The 15,921-nt window shown below is 41.6% G+C and overlaps 1 gene segment (V, D, J or C); it reads right to left on the reverse strand.

The window, feature by feature from the left end:
- Nucleotides 1-4,360: 4,360 nt before the first annotated feature.
- LOC100583150 lies at nt 4,361-4,865 on the reverse strand. The segment is given in 2 exon segments: nt 4,361-4,683; nt 4,808-4,865. Coding segments are annotated over 2 exon segments (378 nt in total).
- Between the last annotated feature and the right edge of the window lie 11,056 nt (nt 4,866-15,921).

A 15,921-nucleotide genomic window follows, 5' to 3' on the forward strand; every position in this document is an offset into this window, starting at 1 on the left:
CTGTGCCCTCCAGTTGCTGACAGTCCTGCAGGAAGATGGACAAGAGGCCCAGTGCTGACAGTCACATGACTCTCACTGTACTTGAATGAGGGGACTGTGGGTGCAACTAGAAAATACGTTGATTCTTAGCCATTCCCACCTTGCCTTTCCATTCAAAACCCCAGCTGCAAGCTGTTTGTTTCCCTGCCTGGAAATGATGTTTTAGGCAGGTTCCTTAATTTCTCAGGTCTGTCTCAGATAATAAAAAGCCCTTTGTATGAGCCTCAGGAAAAAAAAAAAAAGTACTAGCTTTTCAACAATAATGGTTTGTAACAAACCACTCAAAATGCAGAGGCTTACAATAGTAGTATTTATTTTCATGTTTACAGATGTTCATATTAACAATAATTTAGCTGATCTAGGCAGGGCTCAGCTGTGTGGTTCTGCTATAGGTCCCTGAGCTTATCTCTAATATATGGATTTTTTTTTTTACTGGGGTCAAGATTGAAGGAGCAGTGATCAGCCTGTCAGGTAACAACATCCTGAGGTCAAGCTACATAAGCAAATTTAAGTCCAACAGCTCCAACACAAGTACGCAAAATGTGGGTTTCTTCTTTTGCTTTAGCAATTCCTCAAGGTTCTAAAACCTTTTCTCCAATTAAGTTTCAAGGTATGTGATCATGCCACTGACAAATAATTATGTTTTTCAAACTTCAGCATTAAAAAAGCAAATTTAATCTTAATTAAAATAAATTAAATTGCATAAAAAATAAAAATTAGATGTGTTTTCAACATGTGACTTTAATCGGATTTTCTTAAATTGACATGTTGGATAAAGACAACAAAAATTTAGCTGAAGTAAACATTCCCTAAAACATAGCTTCTTAAACTTTCAATAGATCATCTGTTATCTTATTAAAATACGGATTCCCATTTAGCTGATCTAAGGTGGTTTTGCTGTTTTGAATTGATAACATGCTCTGTGTTGCTAATGGGTTCTGGACAAATTTTGAGTAGCAAGGTTTTTATATTAAAGAAAAAGAATAAGAATGTTACATCTGTGTGTATATGCACACACAAACACACACACATATATATACAAACACATATAAACAAATGAACAAATATATATGTATGAACATATTTTATTTATGGAATGTGAACTTAATGATTTTCAATAAATCTATATTATACATATAAAATCCCTTTCTGATTATCTCTATATATATGCATACACACACAGACACACACATATACATACACAAACACCCACACATACATATTATATATATATAAAATATATATATAATATAATGTATACAATATATAGTATATATACATATACAGTATATATAATATATTGTATATAATATATAATATATAAGATATACAATATATAATATATAGTATATAATATATAATATATAGTATATTATATACAATATATAATATATAGTATATTATATACAACATATTATATATAGTATATTATATACAATATCTTATATATACAATATATAATATATAGTATATTATATACAATATATTATATATACAATATATAATATATAGTATATTATATACAATATATTATATATACAATATATAATATATTGTATATAATATACAATATATTATATATTGTATATATAATATATTGTATATAATATACAATATATTATATATACAATATATAATATATTGTATATAATATACAATATATTATATATAATGTATATATACATAAAATATAATATATAATATATGCATACATAAAATATAATATAATATATAGTATATTATATATAATGTATGTATACATAAAATATAATATAATATATAATATTATATATTATATAATATATATATATAATGTTTTCTTGTTTTTTCCTCAACTTTTACTTTAAGGTCCAGGATACATGTGCAGGTTTGTTACATAGGTAAACGTGTGCTGTGGTGCACACTCTGCACAGATCGTCCCATCACCTCAGTATTAAGCCCAGCATCGGTTAGCTATTCTTTCTGATATGCTCCCTCTCTTCCTCCTTCTCCTCTGTTAGTTTGCTGAGGATGGTGGCTTCCAGCTCTATCCATGTCCCTGCAAAGGACATGATCGCATTCCTTTTTATGGCTGTATAGTATTCCATGGTGTAATGTATCAGATTTTCTTTATCTATTGTATCATTGATGGGCATTTGAGTTGATTCCATGCCTTTGCTATTGTGAATACTGCTGTAGTGAACATATGCATGCATGTATCTTTACAGTAGAATGATTTATATTCCTTTGGGTATATACCCAGTAATGGGATTGCTGGGTCAAATGGTATTTCCAGTTCTAAATCTTTCAGGAATCGTCACACTGTCTTCCAGAATGGTTGAACTAATTTACATTCCCACTAAGAGTGTAGAAGTTCTCCTATTTCTCCACAACCTCACCAGCATCTGTTGTTTTTTGATTTTTTTTTTTTTAATCTGAGAAGAATATCGTTCTGTCACCCAGGCTGGAGTGCAGTGGCACCATCTCAACTCACTGCAACCTCCGTCTTCCAGGTTCAAGCGATTCTTGTGCCTCAGCCCCTCAAGGAACTGGGATTTCAGGCATCCACCACCACCTCTGGCTAATTTTTGCGTTTTTAGTAGAGATGAGGTTTCACCATATTGGCCAGGCTAGTCTTGAACTCCTGACCTCAAATGATCCACTTACCTCGGCTTCCCAAACTGCTGGGATTACAGGTGTAAGTCACCATGCCTAGCCTATTGTTTTTTGATTTTTTAATAATTGACATTCTCACAGGTGTGAGATAGTATCTCATTGTGTTTTTGATGTACATTTCTCCAATGATTAGTAATGTTGAGCTTTTTTTCATATGATTATTGGCCTCATGTATGTCTTCTTTTGAGAAGTGTCTGTTCATGTCCTTTGCCAACCTTTTAATAGGGCTGTTTATTTTTTCTTGTAAATTTGTTTAAGTTCCTTATAGACTCCAGATATTAGACCCTTGTCAGATGAAAAAATTGCAGAAAATTTTCTCCCATTCTTAATGTTGTCTGTTCACTCTGATGATAGTTTCTTTTGCTGTGCAGAGGCTGTTTAGTATAATTAGATCACATTTGTCAATTTTTGCTTTTGTTGCAATTGCTTTGGGCATTTTCGTCATGAAATCTCTACCTGTGTCTATGTCCTAAATGGTATTGCCTAGATTTTCTTCTAGGGTTTTTATAGTTTGGGGTTTTACACTTAAGTCTTTAATCCATCTTGAGTTCATTTTTGTATACAGTGTAAGGAAGGGGTCCAGTTTCAATTTTCTGCATATGGCTAGCCAGTTCTCCCACCATTCTCTATTAAATAGGGAGTACTTTTCTCATTGCTTGTTTTTGTCAAGGTTGTTGAAGATCAGATGGCTATAGGTCTCCAGCATTATTTGTGAGTTCCCTATTCTGTTCCATTTGTCTGTGTCTCTTTTTGTACCAGCACTATGCTGATTTGATTAATGTAGCCACGTAGTTCTATGTATCATATGACTAAATAAAATTTTCGTGCTGTGATTTCAAACTTACTCATAGTATATGGAAGTACATCCAAGTGTATTCTGAGGCCATTACTTCACCGACAAAATCCTGAGAGTCGAGATACGTGACCACACTAGGATGTCGGCTGTCACTTCCCCATCATCACTGTCATTCTGGAAGCACATTGGCCAGAAACCCGTTTCCTTCTCTGGTTTTTGGTAGAGTTGCCCAGTGAGGGGCCTGCCCTGAGATTGAGAAGTAAAAAGAGGAATATTCAATACTATCTATCAAGACCTGCAGCAAGACATTTGGACAGAGGTGAGGACTGCAGAAGCACCTGATGAAGTCCTCGAGGCAGCTGAGAGCATCTGCGCCCCCACCCATGGGCTTCTCAGAAAGGCCTGAGGACCACATGATTGGGAATTGTACCTTCTCTATCAGATGCCTTCTGGATTCTGGAAGAGAATTCCTCTTTTTTAGTATTTGCATCTTTGACTACTGTACTTGCAAGCCTTTAAAAGGCTGTAGTTTAGATTCTCACACCTTGTATTACAAAAAAAATCCTACTTGGAATACCTAGAGTGGCTCACTTTTGCTGCATGAATTCCAACTGATACCACAACTCAGACTCCTCAGGTGTAATCATTTCTTCTCAATGAAATCAGGAGAGGCATTGCCCTGTCTATGATACTGGGGATTAGGACAAGGAAAGACAGCTACGATGAAGTGAGCCTTCATGGCCCTTTTACAAAAACTCCCCAGTGACATTCAAAGTGTGACTGCAATTTGAGAAACACTCTCAGCAGGCAGAGGCATCAGAAGGGGCATCTGGGACAGCTGAGCTTCACACATCTGATCCCCTGGGTGATTTATGTTATGACTTGTAACACTGTGGGAGGGAGATTATCATACTGTAGACAGTAATATGTTGCAATATCTTCAGGCTGCAGGCTGCTGATGGTGAGAGCAAAATCTGTCCCAGATCCACTTCCACTGAACCTTGATGGGACCCCTGTTTCCAAACTGGATGCCCTATAGATCAGGAGCTTAGGGGCTTTCCCTGGTTTCTGCTGATACCAATTTAAATAGTTGCTAATGCCCTGACTTGCCCGGCAAGTGATGGTGACTCTGTCTCCTACAGATGCAGAGAGGGAGGATGGAGACTGCGTCATCTGGATGGCACATCTGATACCTGACATTGGAAACATAAACACAAATATTCATACTATTAGTCATATTATGGGAAGGCTCCCATCAAGAGCCAGGCTGTGCTGAGCACACTGGCTGAGTACATTCCTAGTGTTCTCCTTCCTTACCTGGGAGCCAGAGCAGCAGGAGCCCCAGGAGCTGAGCAGGGACCTTCATGTCCATGCTGTGTCCTGACTGTGACTGACTCCTGCACAGGGTGTGACCAGCCTATTAAGAAGACTTCAGGGCAGGGGGCTGTGCTCTGGGAACATGCAAATCAGCAGGGGATAGGGCAGGCTGGGCACAGCTGCAGGGCTGGCTCATCTCAGTAACTCAGCACAGGGGCAGTGCCCCCAGTGTCCCAGGTCAGACCAGGGCAGCACAGATTTGTCTGTAAATAAGTGTTTCTTCCTGGGGGCTGTTTTGTTACAAAGAACTTTTTTGAGTTAATTGTCAAAATTTGAAATATTCCTGAGGACTAGATGGAGTAATGTATTTTATTTGTGTATGGAGATTATTTTTTAAAAAATCCAATATGCACCCAAATGGAAGAAAGCACTTTGTGCTGTACTTACATTTCTGTTAGTGTGAAATTATTCTCTTTTGGGAAAGGAAATTAAATAGAAAATGTAACAAGATTGCAATCCCTGTCTACACGCTATGCCTTTCCCTTTCACTGTAACGCTGCTGACTTCCAATGGCCATCTATGCCCCTCACTGCTCTTTCTGAAGCTGGAGAAGGCAGCTCTGCCTGCATGCATAGCAGACCACAGGGGCTCGAATGAGCCTCTCTTTGGACAGTGTTATGGTTTTACTGTGTCCCTCAAAACCCATCTGTTGTTAACTTCATCTCAATGCAACAGAATTGGGAGGTGGGGCATAATGGGAAGCGTTGAAGTCATGAGAGCTCTGCCCTCATGAATGGATAAATGCCACTATAAACAGCGCTTGTGCTATGGAACTGAACTGGAGTCCACTCACTCAGCTCAATCAGATCAGATATTCACACCGAGTTTGCAGCAGGAGAAAGTAAGGGTTCGTTTGTTTGTTTGTTGTTTGTTTGTAGGGCGTCAGGTAAAGAGAATCAGGCAGTTAACACTCAAATCGTGGCATCACTGATGGCTTGCAGGTAAGGGTTTTTTAAGGCAGGAGTAAATTTCAGGAAAGCAGAAGTTACAGGTCAAATTGAAAATTAATACATGGAGGTCACATATTGGTTTTGGCCTAAAAGGGCAGGATATCTTGAAATAGGGGCTTACAGATCAAGAGTAGATTGCGAGATTTCTAATTTGCAATTGGTTAAGGAAGAAAAGCTTTGTTTAAACATTTGCGTTCAGCAGAAGAGAACATTAGCTCAGGTTTATGGATATGACTTTTGCCAGGTCCCTCTGTAAGATATTTAGAGCAAAGAAACATGGTCAGAACTCAGTCCCCAGTTCCCCATTTTGTGAGGTCTATGTGCTGGCAGATTCATTTGGAGGGGGTCTTGTTCTCTCAAAAACACCTCAGAGACACATATTAAAATGTCATCTTCAGTTTCTGTAGGGGAACCCACCATCCCGTGAGACCAGCTTATTTGGCTATTGTTTTAGGCTTTTATTACTTCCTTGCTTATCATGTTACTTACTTACTTCTTAAGGCTGGGTAGGTGCTTGGAATTTCCTTTGAAGAGACTCAAGGTTTTCTATTCTTTCCATGCTTGGGGTGTGGGGGTTGTAGAATCCTGAGAGTGAGTCCCTGCCCTTTCCCATTTGTGGGAGTAGGCTTTCTCTCTCTCTCTTTTCTGCTCTTCTGTCATGCTAGGACATGGACTTCCTCCCTTCTGGGGGACTCAGGATTCATAGTGCCATCTTGAAAGTAGATAAACCAAATCCTAATCCACCAGTTCCTTGATCTTAGACTTCCCATCCTCTAGAAATGTGAGAGAATAATTGTCTGCTTTTTATCAATTACAGTTTCAGGCATTCTGTTATACCAAGACACAACAGACTAAGAGAGACAACATCAGTAGATGATAACAGGAGTAGGAGTATACATACCCCGGCTCTCTCCCCTCAGATGGAATAGCACAGAGGCATTGTCCCTATGTTTCCACATGGGATAGAGCTTCAGTCATCCTAAGAGTTAGGTGGCTTTTGGGGGAGACTTTTGCCACCCATCTTCTATTTCCTGCTACACTTTCCTCCTTCCCTCCCAGTGTAAATAGGCTGCATGCACATAGTTTCTTCTTGCTGGTGAACCCAGTTCAAGATGGAACAAATCCCTACTCTTAGAAGAAGGTATCTCTGCTCTAAATTCTTATCACTTTTCCTTTCTTGGTGCACAAGAAAATCCAGCAAGCACTTAATTTTCCTTTACCAATCTCTCTTGGATTTGATTTATGCAGTTGATTTCTTTTGACTCACAAAACAAAAGGAGCCTTTAAAAATAGCTACACACAGCCAGGTGTGGTGGTTCATACCTGTAAGCTCAGCATTTTGAGAGGCTTAGATGGGCTGATTGCTTGAGCCCAGAAGTTCGAGACCAGCCTTGGCAACTTGGTAGCAAAACTCCATCTCTATGAGAAATACAAAAATTAGCCAGGCTTGGTGGCTAATTCCTGCAGTTCCATTTATCAGGAAGCTGAGGTGGGAAGATTGCTTGAGCTCAGGAGGTTGAGTCTGCAGTGAGCCGTGATTGCACTAATGCACTCTAGCCTGGTCCACAGAGTGAGATCCTGTCTCAAGAAACAAAACAATACAAAAATTCCACAACGCTACATACCATGAATTCCACACTGGAGGCAGTGGAATAAATAGGTCAGAGGGTTCCCAAGTCTCAATTTTTTTCCAGCTCTCTGACCTCATCAATCAGCCTTGTGATTTTTTTATTTTACTTTGAGAACAGTTGTGGAAAATCATAAGTGTTAACACAATAAATATTACCACACCCCAAAGACATTCACATCCTCATATCTGAAACCTATGAATGTTACCTTGTGTGTTGAAAGAAACTTAGCAAATGCGATTAGATTAAGGATTTTGAGGACAGGAGAGGATCCTGGATTATCTGGGTGAGAGAGCAGAATCACAAGATCCTATAATAGGGAGGGAGGAGGGCCACAGCGAGACAGCAGCTGGGACTATGGAAAGGGATGCATGAGTAACGGGGGATGAGGCTATAGAACAGACAATGTTGGGGCATCTTGAAGATGAAAAGCAGAAAATCAGATTTTCTTCCTTTGGAATCTCCAGAAGGAATGGAGCCCTACTGACTCCTTAATTTTAGCTCAGTGAGACTTCTGACCTTTAGAGCTATAGGATCATAAATTTGTGTTGTATCAATCCAGTATTGTTATAGTAATTTGTTTCATCAGCAATAGAAAACTAAGGCAAGAGGAAGAGATGGCTTCTATCTTTCTGAGTGCATGGCTGTCCTCTGATCTCCAAAATATTTCCACGTTGCTATCTTTTGTTGTCAATTTTGACAAAAGTTGGAGAACGCTATATTGTAATGGGAGGTAGCATCAGAATTCTTCTACGATAGAAAATCTCTGGGGTCAAATCCCTTGATTAGCTCTTGTACACTATGTGTATCTGAGAGCCTAGGGGTCAGCTCTCACAGTAGATGAGAAAGGCAGGGGTTATTCATTTTCATATTCAGAGGGCAAATTAAATTTGCATGACACAGTCTGAGAGGGAAGAATTGAGTCAGAGAGATTGGAAAAGAAAGAGGCATTTTGGAGGTCAAGGGAATCAAGATGTGTCCCAGCTCTGAAATGTAAAATAAAGTCATTTGCAGTTTGTAGAGGCTGAGAGATACTTGTGTTTTGATTAGAAAACTGCAGATAAAGCTAATTTAAGATTGAGGTGAGCACAGCATGAGTCAGAGGCAGCAGGGGGCTATGGATTCCACACTCTCATTATGGTTTCTTCTCCCTTTTTACAGGCCGTGGGCTCTTCTGTGAGATGAAAGTGGTCACATGGAAGGAACACACAAAGGACAGATAGATGTAGATTTAAATGCCAGCCCAGACCATGCTGACCATATGACTTTGGGCAAACCACCGACGAGCTCTGATAATTTATATACATTTATATATACTATGCATATATAATACATATATGCACTTTTCAACTGTGCAATGGAGCACTGTGTACAGCTGATGATTCGCTTTGAAATGTGTGTGTGTGATACAAATACATATATATCATATCATAGAATTAAGAGGCTATGTAATATGTTACTAGCCAGATGTTATTTAAAATCAGATTCTTCAATAGTTATTCTACAACTAACAGGTGCCTCACTGTAGGCAGTGGGGCTCCTTCTGCATTATTTTCACCATAAAATCTCCCACCAATATTTATGTGTAGCATTTGAAAGATAAGATTACAGTTGCCTATAACACCTTTAGTCTGGGTTTTCCCCGAGCCCATTTATGTTAGTGTCCACTCTTGGATTCCTAAGACTGTGGCCACAGGTCTGAGTTTTAAGTCCTTTCTTCCCACACTAGAGCCTTTCCTAGGACTTGCTCTGGCCTCCTCCATGCTGGAAATCTAGACCCAGCTACTCTCCTCAGAATCCAGCACTAATTGTCTGGAAGCTTTTCTTTGTAAACCCTCCAAATGCAATCTCTGCCATCCATCTTCTATTTCCTGCTTCACTTTCCTCCTTCCCTCCCAGTGTAAATAGGCTGCCTGCACATAGTTCCTTCTTGCTGGTGAACCCAGTTCAAGATAGTGAACAAATCCTTCAGGAACCCTTCAGCCAGGGTAAAAGTCTGAGAGACCAAAGCCATGGGGCAGGGCCTGGGATCCTAGGTCGACTTTCCTCAGTTCTGTCCTCACTGGTCCTGAGTGGCCAGGAACCTGCTAGTGCCAAAGAGGGAGGGTCATCAAATGTCTCCAGAGTCTTTACTCAGCCAGACTCTGTTATAGTTAGAAGAAAAAGAAGCACATGCTAAATAAATAAACATAAATTATTTGTATATGAATATATGTAATTGTAACACACTTTACAAATTAAATATATTTCTATGCTATTTCAGATGTAATTTGCATTAATACATTTATATATACTATGCATATGTAATACATATAATATGCACTTTTCATGTAAATAAATACAATATTAATTGTTATAAGGCATAATATGCACTTTTCATATATATAAATATAATATTAATTGTTGTTACAAGGCATGGTTTTAAACTTTGGTAAACTGAGCATGAACAAGAAAATCCAGCAATAGTGCCCCACCCCATGGCCCCTTCCCCACTACACAGTCCAATGGTCTGGAGGCTTGGGGGTCACTTCATTTCCTTTCTGGGTCAAGCCCTGACTCATAGATTGCTAAGGATGCTGAGGATTGCTGAGGATTGCTAAGATTGCTAAGGGTCTGGGGAACACAAAACAGCAGGTGCTGAGGAGGCAGGGAGTGGGCCTCGGCTCCTGGTAGAAAGATGTTTTGTGCCCAGAGCTCAGCGTGGACATTTTGTCCCCTGGGGGTCCCTGTAGGACAGAGCAGCACGTGTGGCTTATAGAATTAGGCTACACATGGCTTCTAAGAAAGGCTTACAGGCGTGGTCATGAGACAAAAGCACTCCACGGCTCGTTGGCAGCCTCCCCTCTAACTGGAGCCATATGGGATCTCTCTGCCCAGCTTCTATGGCACACACAGCTGCTGGAACTCTGTTCACAATGGACTATTTCTCCCCTATGCAAAACCTTCTGAATATTTGTTATTTTTATTATGTGTTATTCAAGGACGACAACTTGTTGACCATATTTCCAAAAGAGTTCATGGAGTGAAGTCAAAACTAGGGTGTCCACACTGTGACAGGATGTGAGAGAAACAAGGATCTCATCCCTGAAGACAAGGGCAGCTCATATGTGAGGTGAGGATAAATTGGCCTCATAAATTCAGAGCAGGATGTGGGAGAAAACACATTGACATTCTCTACTCTGTGATGCTCATCAGATGCTCAGGAGGTGCCCATATGGAAGGTGGGAAGCTAGTGGGAAGAGAAGGGGGTTTAAGATTTCAGAGCTGCCTCCCATTCTGCTCCACTGAGAAGGCCCCAGATCTTCAGCAGCACCCCAGGCAGAGCAGGAGCTGGGGCGAGGTTTGTGCACCAGTAATGACAGGAGGAGGGGGCATGTGCCCCTGAAGGCAGCTTGGATGCTGATAGTCAGAATAACATCTGTCCAAGCCCATGGCCCTTAACCAGGGCAGGCATGGTGTCCAGGGGATGGCAGGAGCTCAGAGCCAGGCCTGGGTTCTGTTGGAACTGGGCTAGGATGCTGTTCATACTCTGGTCAGCCCTGCTGGTGACAGTGACCCTCTCACTTGGGACCCCGGGATAGGGGCTGGATACAGGGTCCACACAATGTTGCCACTGGCATCTAAGTGGGGAACAAACATGAACATTCCCAAATATTAATACCAAAGGAGTAGTTCATTCAATTTGATTAAGTTTCAATCGGAAAGCAAAACAGGCTGAAAACAAGTAAATCTTTCTGCTTAATGCAAACGAACTGAGGATGAAGCCGGAGTCCTTCCTCCTCACCAGAGAGTCAGAACAGCAGCAGGAAGAGGAGCAAAGGCGGGCCCCATGTCCACGAGGGCTTCCTGATACTGCTCCTGCTCAGGGAGGGTAGGTAGGGTGGAGTGTCTGCAGGGATTGTGACACCAAAATCCCTGCAGATGTGGGGATGTGGCTGGATGGCTTAAACCACAGAAATGTATTTCTAACAGTTTAGGAGCCTGGAAAGGCAAAGCTCAAGGTCCAGAAAGGTTTTCTTGCTGGTGAGGACTCTCTCTTTAATTTGCAGATTTACCTTCTGGCCATGTCCCCACATGACCATCCCTCAGGGTGCGCAGGGAGGGTGGGGGAGGGAGAAAGCTCTATGGTGTCTCTCTTTATAAGGACAGTAATCTCGTGGTGTCAGGATCCCGCCCTGATCACCTCTTTAACCCTAGTTACCTCCTAACAGGCTTTCTCTCCATCTGCAGCCATATTGGAGGTAAGAGATTCCAAACAGGAATTTGTGAAACATAGTTCGGTCCGTAAGAGGAGGGCTTTGGGGACAAAGCCAAGGCAGTAGGGAGGGGCAAGATGAGGCTTCCAGTCTCAGAACACAGGGGATTTTCCCATCACTAAGCACGCTGGCAGCTCCTCCCAGGTGAACCATGTCACACAGGAGATGCCAGTCACGCCTTAGGGCCTCCCTGTCCATAAGGGGACATGATCACTTTTACTTCCTCATTGCTTCTAAGAGCAGGCTGCTATCTTTTGTTTATTATGGTGTTTGTCTGCCATCTATTGGCCAGTTTCTAACATAGCATCTTACAGGATTTTAGATACTAGGGTCCAATGAGTGTTGACTATGGATGAAATCTTTTCATAGGTATTCATGCAGTTGATCCTATGACATCCATCAATAGGACAGATTTTGTAGAAAACACGAAATGGCTCCTCCTCTCAATAAGCCAGTCATCTAGTTGAGGAAAAACGGTATGCAGGAAAAATATTTGTCACAAAACAATTAGGGTGGCTAGATTCTGGGATCCATGTGACATGCCAAAGATGTGGTTTTGGAAAAAAGAGGGCTGTAAAGGACCCTGTAGGGCATAATGGCAGGGACTGGGGTGAGAAGCTGAAGTCCCCTGGTTTGGATCTGTCAACCCAGCCTCATTCCTCCCGTCCCAGAAACACTTCCAGAGCAGCTCTGAGAACCACAGTAGCTTTCTGAGCTGAGGAAGCATCCGGGGACACCTGATCTTCTAAAAGAACAACTGCTGAGGTTTGTGCTCTCAGCTATAGCACTGTGAGTAATCAGATGTTGTCATTTACATCTGTGCTAAGCAAAGTCATTTTCTAAGATGATGAAAATGTCTGTATTTATGAAGTGCAATAGGCTAGTCATTAGTCATATGTGACTGCTGAGCACATGAAATGTACCTGATGTAACTGAGAAGCTACATTTCTAATTTTAAGTGTTTCTAATTAACACATTTGTGGCTATCGCTGCTAGTGTTTCCCACGTGGAACAGCACAGTTGTAGACAGTAATAACCAGTAATGTCATTGGGACACCCAAGCTTCTAACTGTTAAGCAAAGGTGTGTCCCCGGACCACTGTATCAATTTGGGGTGGACCATGGCCAAGGTAAACAGAGCACATGGGTGGATCTCTGGAACCTTCCCTGGATGCTTCCAGGCTGGTGATGGAAACTGTCCCTCTTGGAGACACTGATTGGGAAGCTGGAGACTGGGGCCTACATAGTTGCCTATGGAATCTGAGGTGGAAACAAAACACAGATCTTCCCCCGTTAATGATGTCCCTCTCCATAGGCTTCCCAGCAGAGTCCTGCTGGCTGATCAACTGGGAGGTGAATGCTGGGCTCCCTGAGCAATGGCGTCAATCTGAGCCATTGTCCCATGGGACATATGAACCCTGTCACGTGGAGCCCCCATAGCTGAAACCAGGGAACTAGAACTCAGAGGGCCAGAGCCCCATGTCCAGTGTCCAGTGCTGCCCCTGCCTATGGTGATCCCAACTCAAAGGCAGAGACCGACCCAGTGATAAGGGCTTGAGTGGCAGGGAAGGGCTTTGGGGAGCCTGCAAACTGTCAACAAAGGAAAGACCTGGGCTTCCAACTTCTGAACCAGGGAACATTCTATGCCATGGGTGTGACCGTGTGACCCAGACCAAGGTGTATGATGTAAGATATTACAGTAAATTTTATCTTTACGGGAATAAAAATCACAGAAGGCATCTGATTATTTTAGCACTTGTCGACTTTTTCAATGCACACTGGTCCCTGCCCTTCCCATAATGATCCCGTGGTCTTTGCTGTTTCTGTGGTCACCTGGCTGCCTCCTCACCACTCAGATGAATCTTCAGTACGACCTTGGGGCCTCCCCTGATCAGCACAAATATATGGCCTCAGCCTCCAGATACCACATACCATTCCTCATTTTTACACAATTTGTCAGCTACAGAAATTATTCTATGCACTTTTATTATGTGGTTATTCTTCCTTCATGGCTCTTTCCCCTACTGAATATCAGCACTTGGGACCCAAAATTGTCTTATTTACTCATGTGCACCTAATCTTCACTTGGTGGCTTTTACTTATTCCTGAAAATGCTGACATTAAGTGAAAATTTATTAAATGAAAAACTATGTTTGTTCTACTCTATTGGAAAAAAATATGGTGCATTTCCCTTAACTAAAGACATTTAACTACTTTTACAGTTGAAAAAGATCTACTGGACATGGAAAAACATATCTGTAGGAGTAACAAGCAAGTTCAGTAGCAGATCCACTACCACTGAACCTCGAGCACCCCGACATGGACTGGGAAGCATAACTGGTGAGAAGCTTTGGGGCCTGACCTTCTTTCTACTGATTCCAGTGTAAATAGTTGCTAATGCCCTGACTCACCCAGCAGGTGATGGTGACTGTGTCCCCTGGAGTCAGACAGGAAGGCTAGAGACTAGGTCAGCACAACCTCACACCTGGAGGCTGAAAACACACAGCAAGCATTAGCGCAGCAGAGCTCTATGTATATGGGAATCACCACTAATCTAGTAAGACAACAGGAAAGAATATGGATTTAAAATGTGGATTTAAAGAGCAAGCCAAAATTCACACAGTGCAGGGTTCCCAGTGAAAGAAATTATGGATTGAAATGATATCCCTGTCTAGCTTTGTGGAAATATTTTTACCGAGATCCCAGAGCAGCAGAAACCCAAGGAGTTGTGATGGCAACAATATCTTGCTGCCTTTACTTGTCAGTTTTTCTCATGCCACATTCCAGAGAAAGAATCTCTTATAACATACAGAATCACTTCAAATGTAAGAAGAACAATATATGCAATTATGGGCATGTCCTTATATAGGTTTAAATACCCAGACATCACTGTTGTCAGAAGAGCGCCCTCACCGCCCCTTCCGTGAATGTGAGAGGTGCCCTCAGCTGGCACCTGCAGATGAGCGATGCTGAGGCTCCCACAGGCCTTGACCAGACCCATGGCCCAGCTGCAGAGTGAAGGCAGAGTCTATCACAGTCTCTGGGAGGCTCTGCAGTCATCTGGGGTGAACAGCAGCTCACATCCTCAGTCTCGGCCCAGGGCTATGTTAACTCTCCTGCTCTCTGTCACAATGAGAACTGAAGAAACCTTGATCCTGTGGACACTTCACAAAGTATCACTATATAACACTATATTGATGTCATCATCTTGATTAGATATGATGAGCTGGACATTGTAAGGACTCTGGATTTCTTGTGAAAACATGTGCTCTAGAGGGTGAAAGGCAATCCCCCAAATTTCAAAAGCCTGTCACAGTGGGGAAGATGTAGGCTTTAGAAAAGGAGTGTGAGTCATCCTCTTCAAGGCAAGGACAAATAATTGCACTTTACATCTCCTACCACTGAGAATGCAGCACAGTGTTGGCAAGGCCTCACTAGAGTGTTGACACAACAAATTCCATGCTTGGGTCAACTAAATCACCCCATTTATTAAACTAACTTGGAAGGCTATCTCTTTGGAGTGGGCTCAGAGGAGGGAAAGGTTTTGATGCAGATTTTGGGTTTTGATACAAGTGGCTCTGTCACTTGAGCCAAATGATCCAGCACATTGCTTGGTGCCAGATGCATCTGCATTAGATAGGGGCACTTTGTGAACTCTCTTGCAAGCTTCAAAAAAAAAAAAAAAAGCCACAGCAGAAGACTCTAGGGTTCTAGAGCAAGACCATGAAATGCCCAGAAAACAAGCAAACAAACAAAAATCCCAAAAAATTCACTGTTCAAAATGAAACTTCCATAATGTCACAGGGTCCTGATGGACGTGCCTATGAGGAATTAAGTAGTTGTGTGACTAAGCTGGACCTTATAAACTGGGAATGTTATTCTCACCAATTTTTAAGGTCAGGTAAGTTTCAGCACCCCTCAATATTAGGATGGAGATGTTACTTTGGGGACTGAATTTAAGTAGATTCAGAGGGAATGCTTCATTTCCATGGACACGTGCTCCAGTTCCCTGCATCACTTCCTTCACTCACCCTAACACCTCTGCATCAGCTCACTCCTATAACATCATGGGTTTTCCCAATCAGCTAGACAAGGGAGTACAAAACAAACAAACAAAAACAATAAGAACAAGCTAGGCTTCTTCTTGAATTTATTACCACCATATATTTGTGGAAGTAATGTGGACTGTGCTCACACTATGGCCACAATCATAGGTGGCTC

The sequence above is a fragment of the Nomascus leucogenys genome, unplaced genomic scaffold (assembly GCF_006542625.1).
Source record: "Nomascus leucogenys isolate Asia unplaced genomic scaffold, Asia_NLE_v1 Super-Scaffold_526, whole genome shotgun sequence".
Taxonomy (NCBI): domain Eukaryota; kingdom Metazoa; phylum Chordata; class Mammalia; order Primates; family Hylobatidae; genus Nomascus; species Nomascus leucogenys.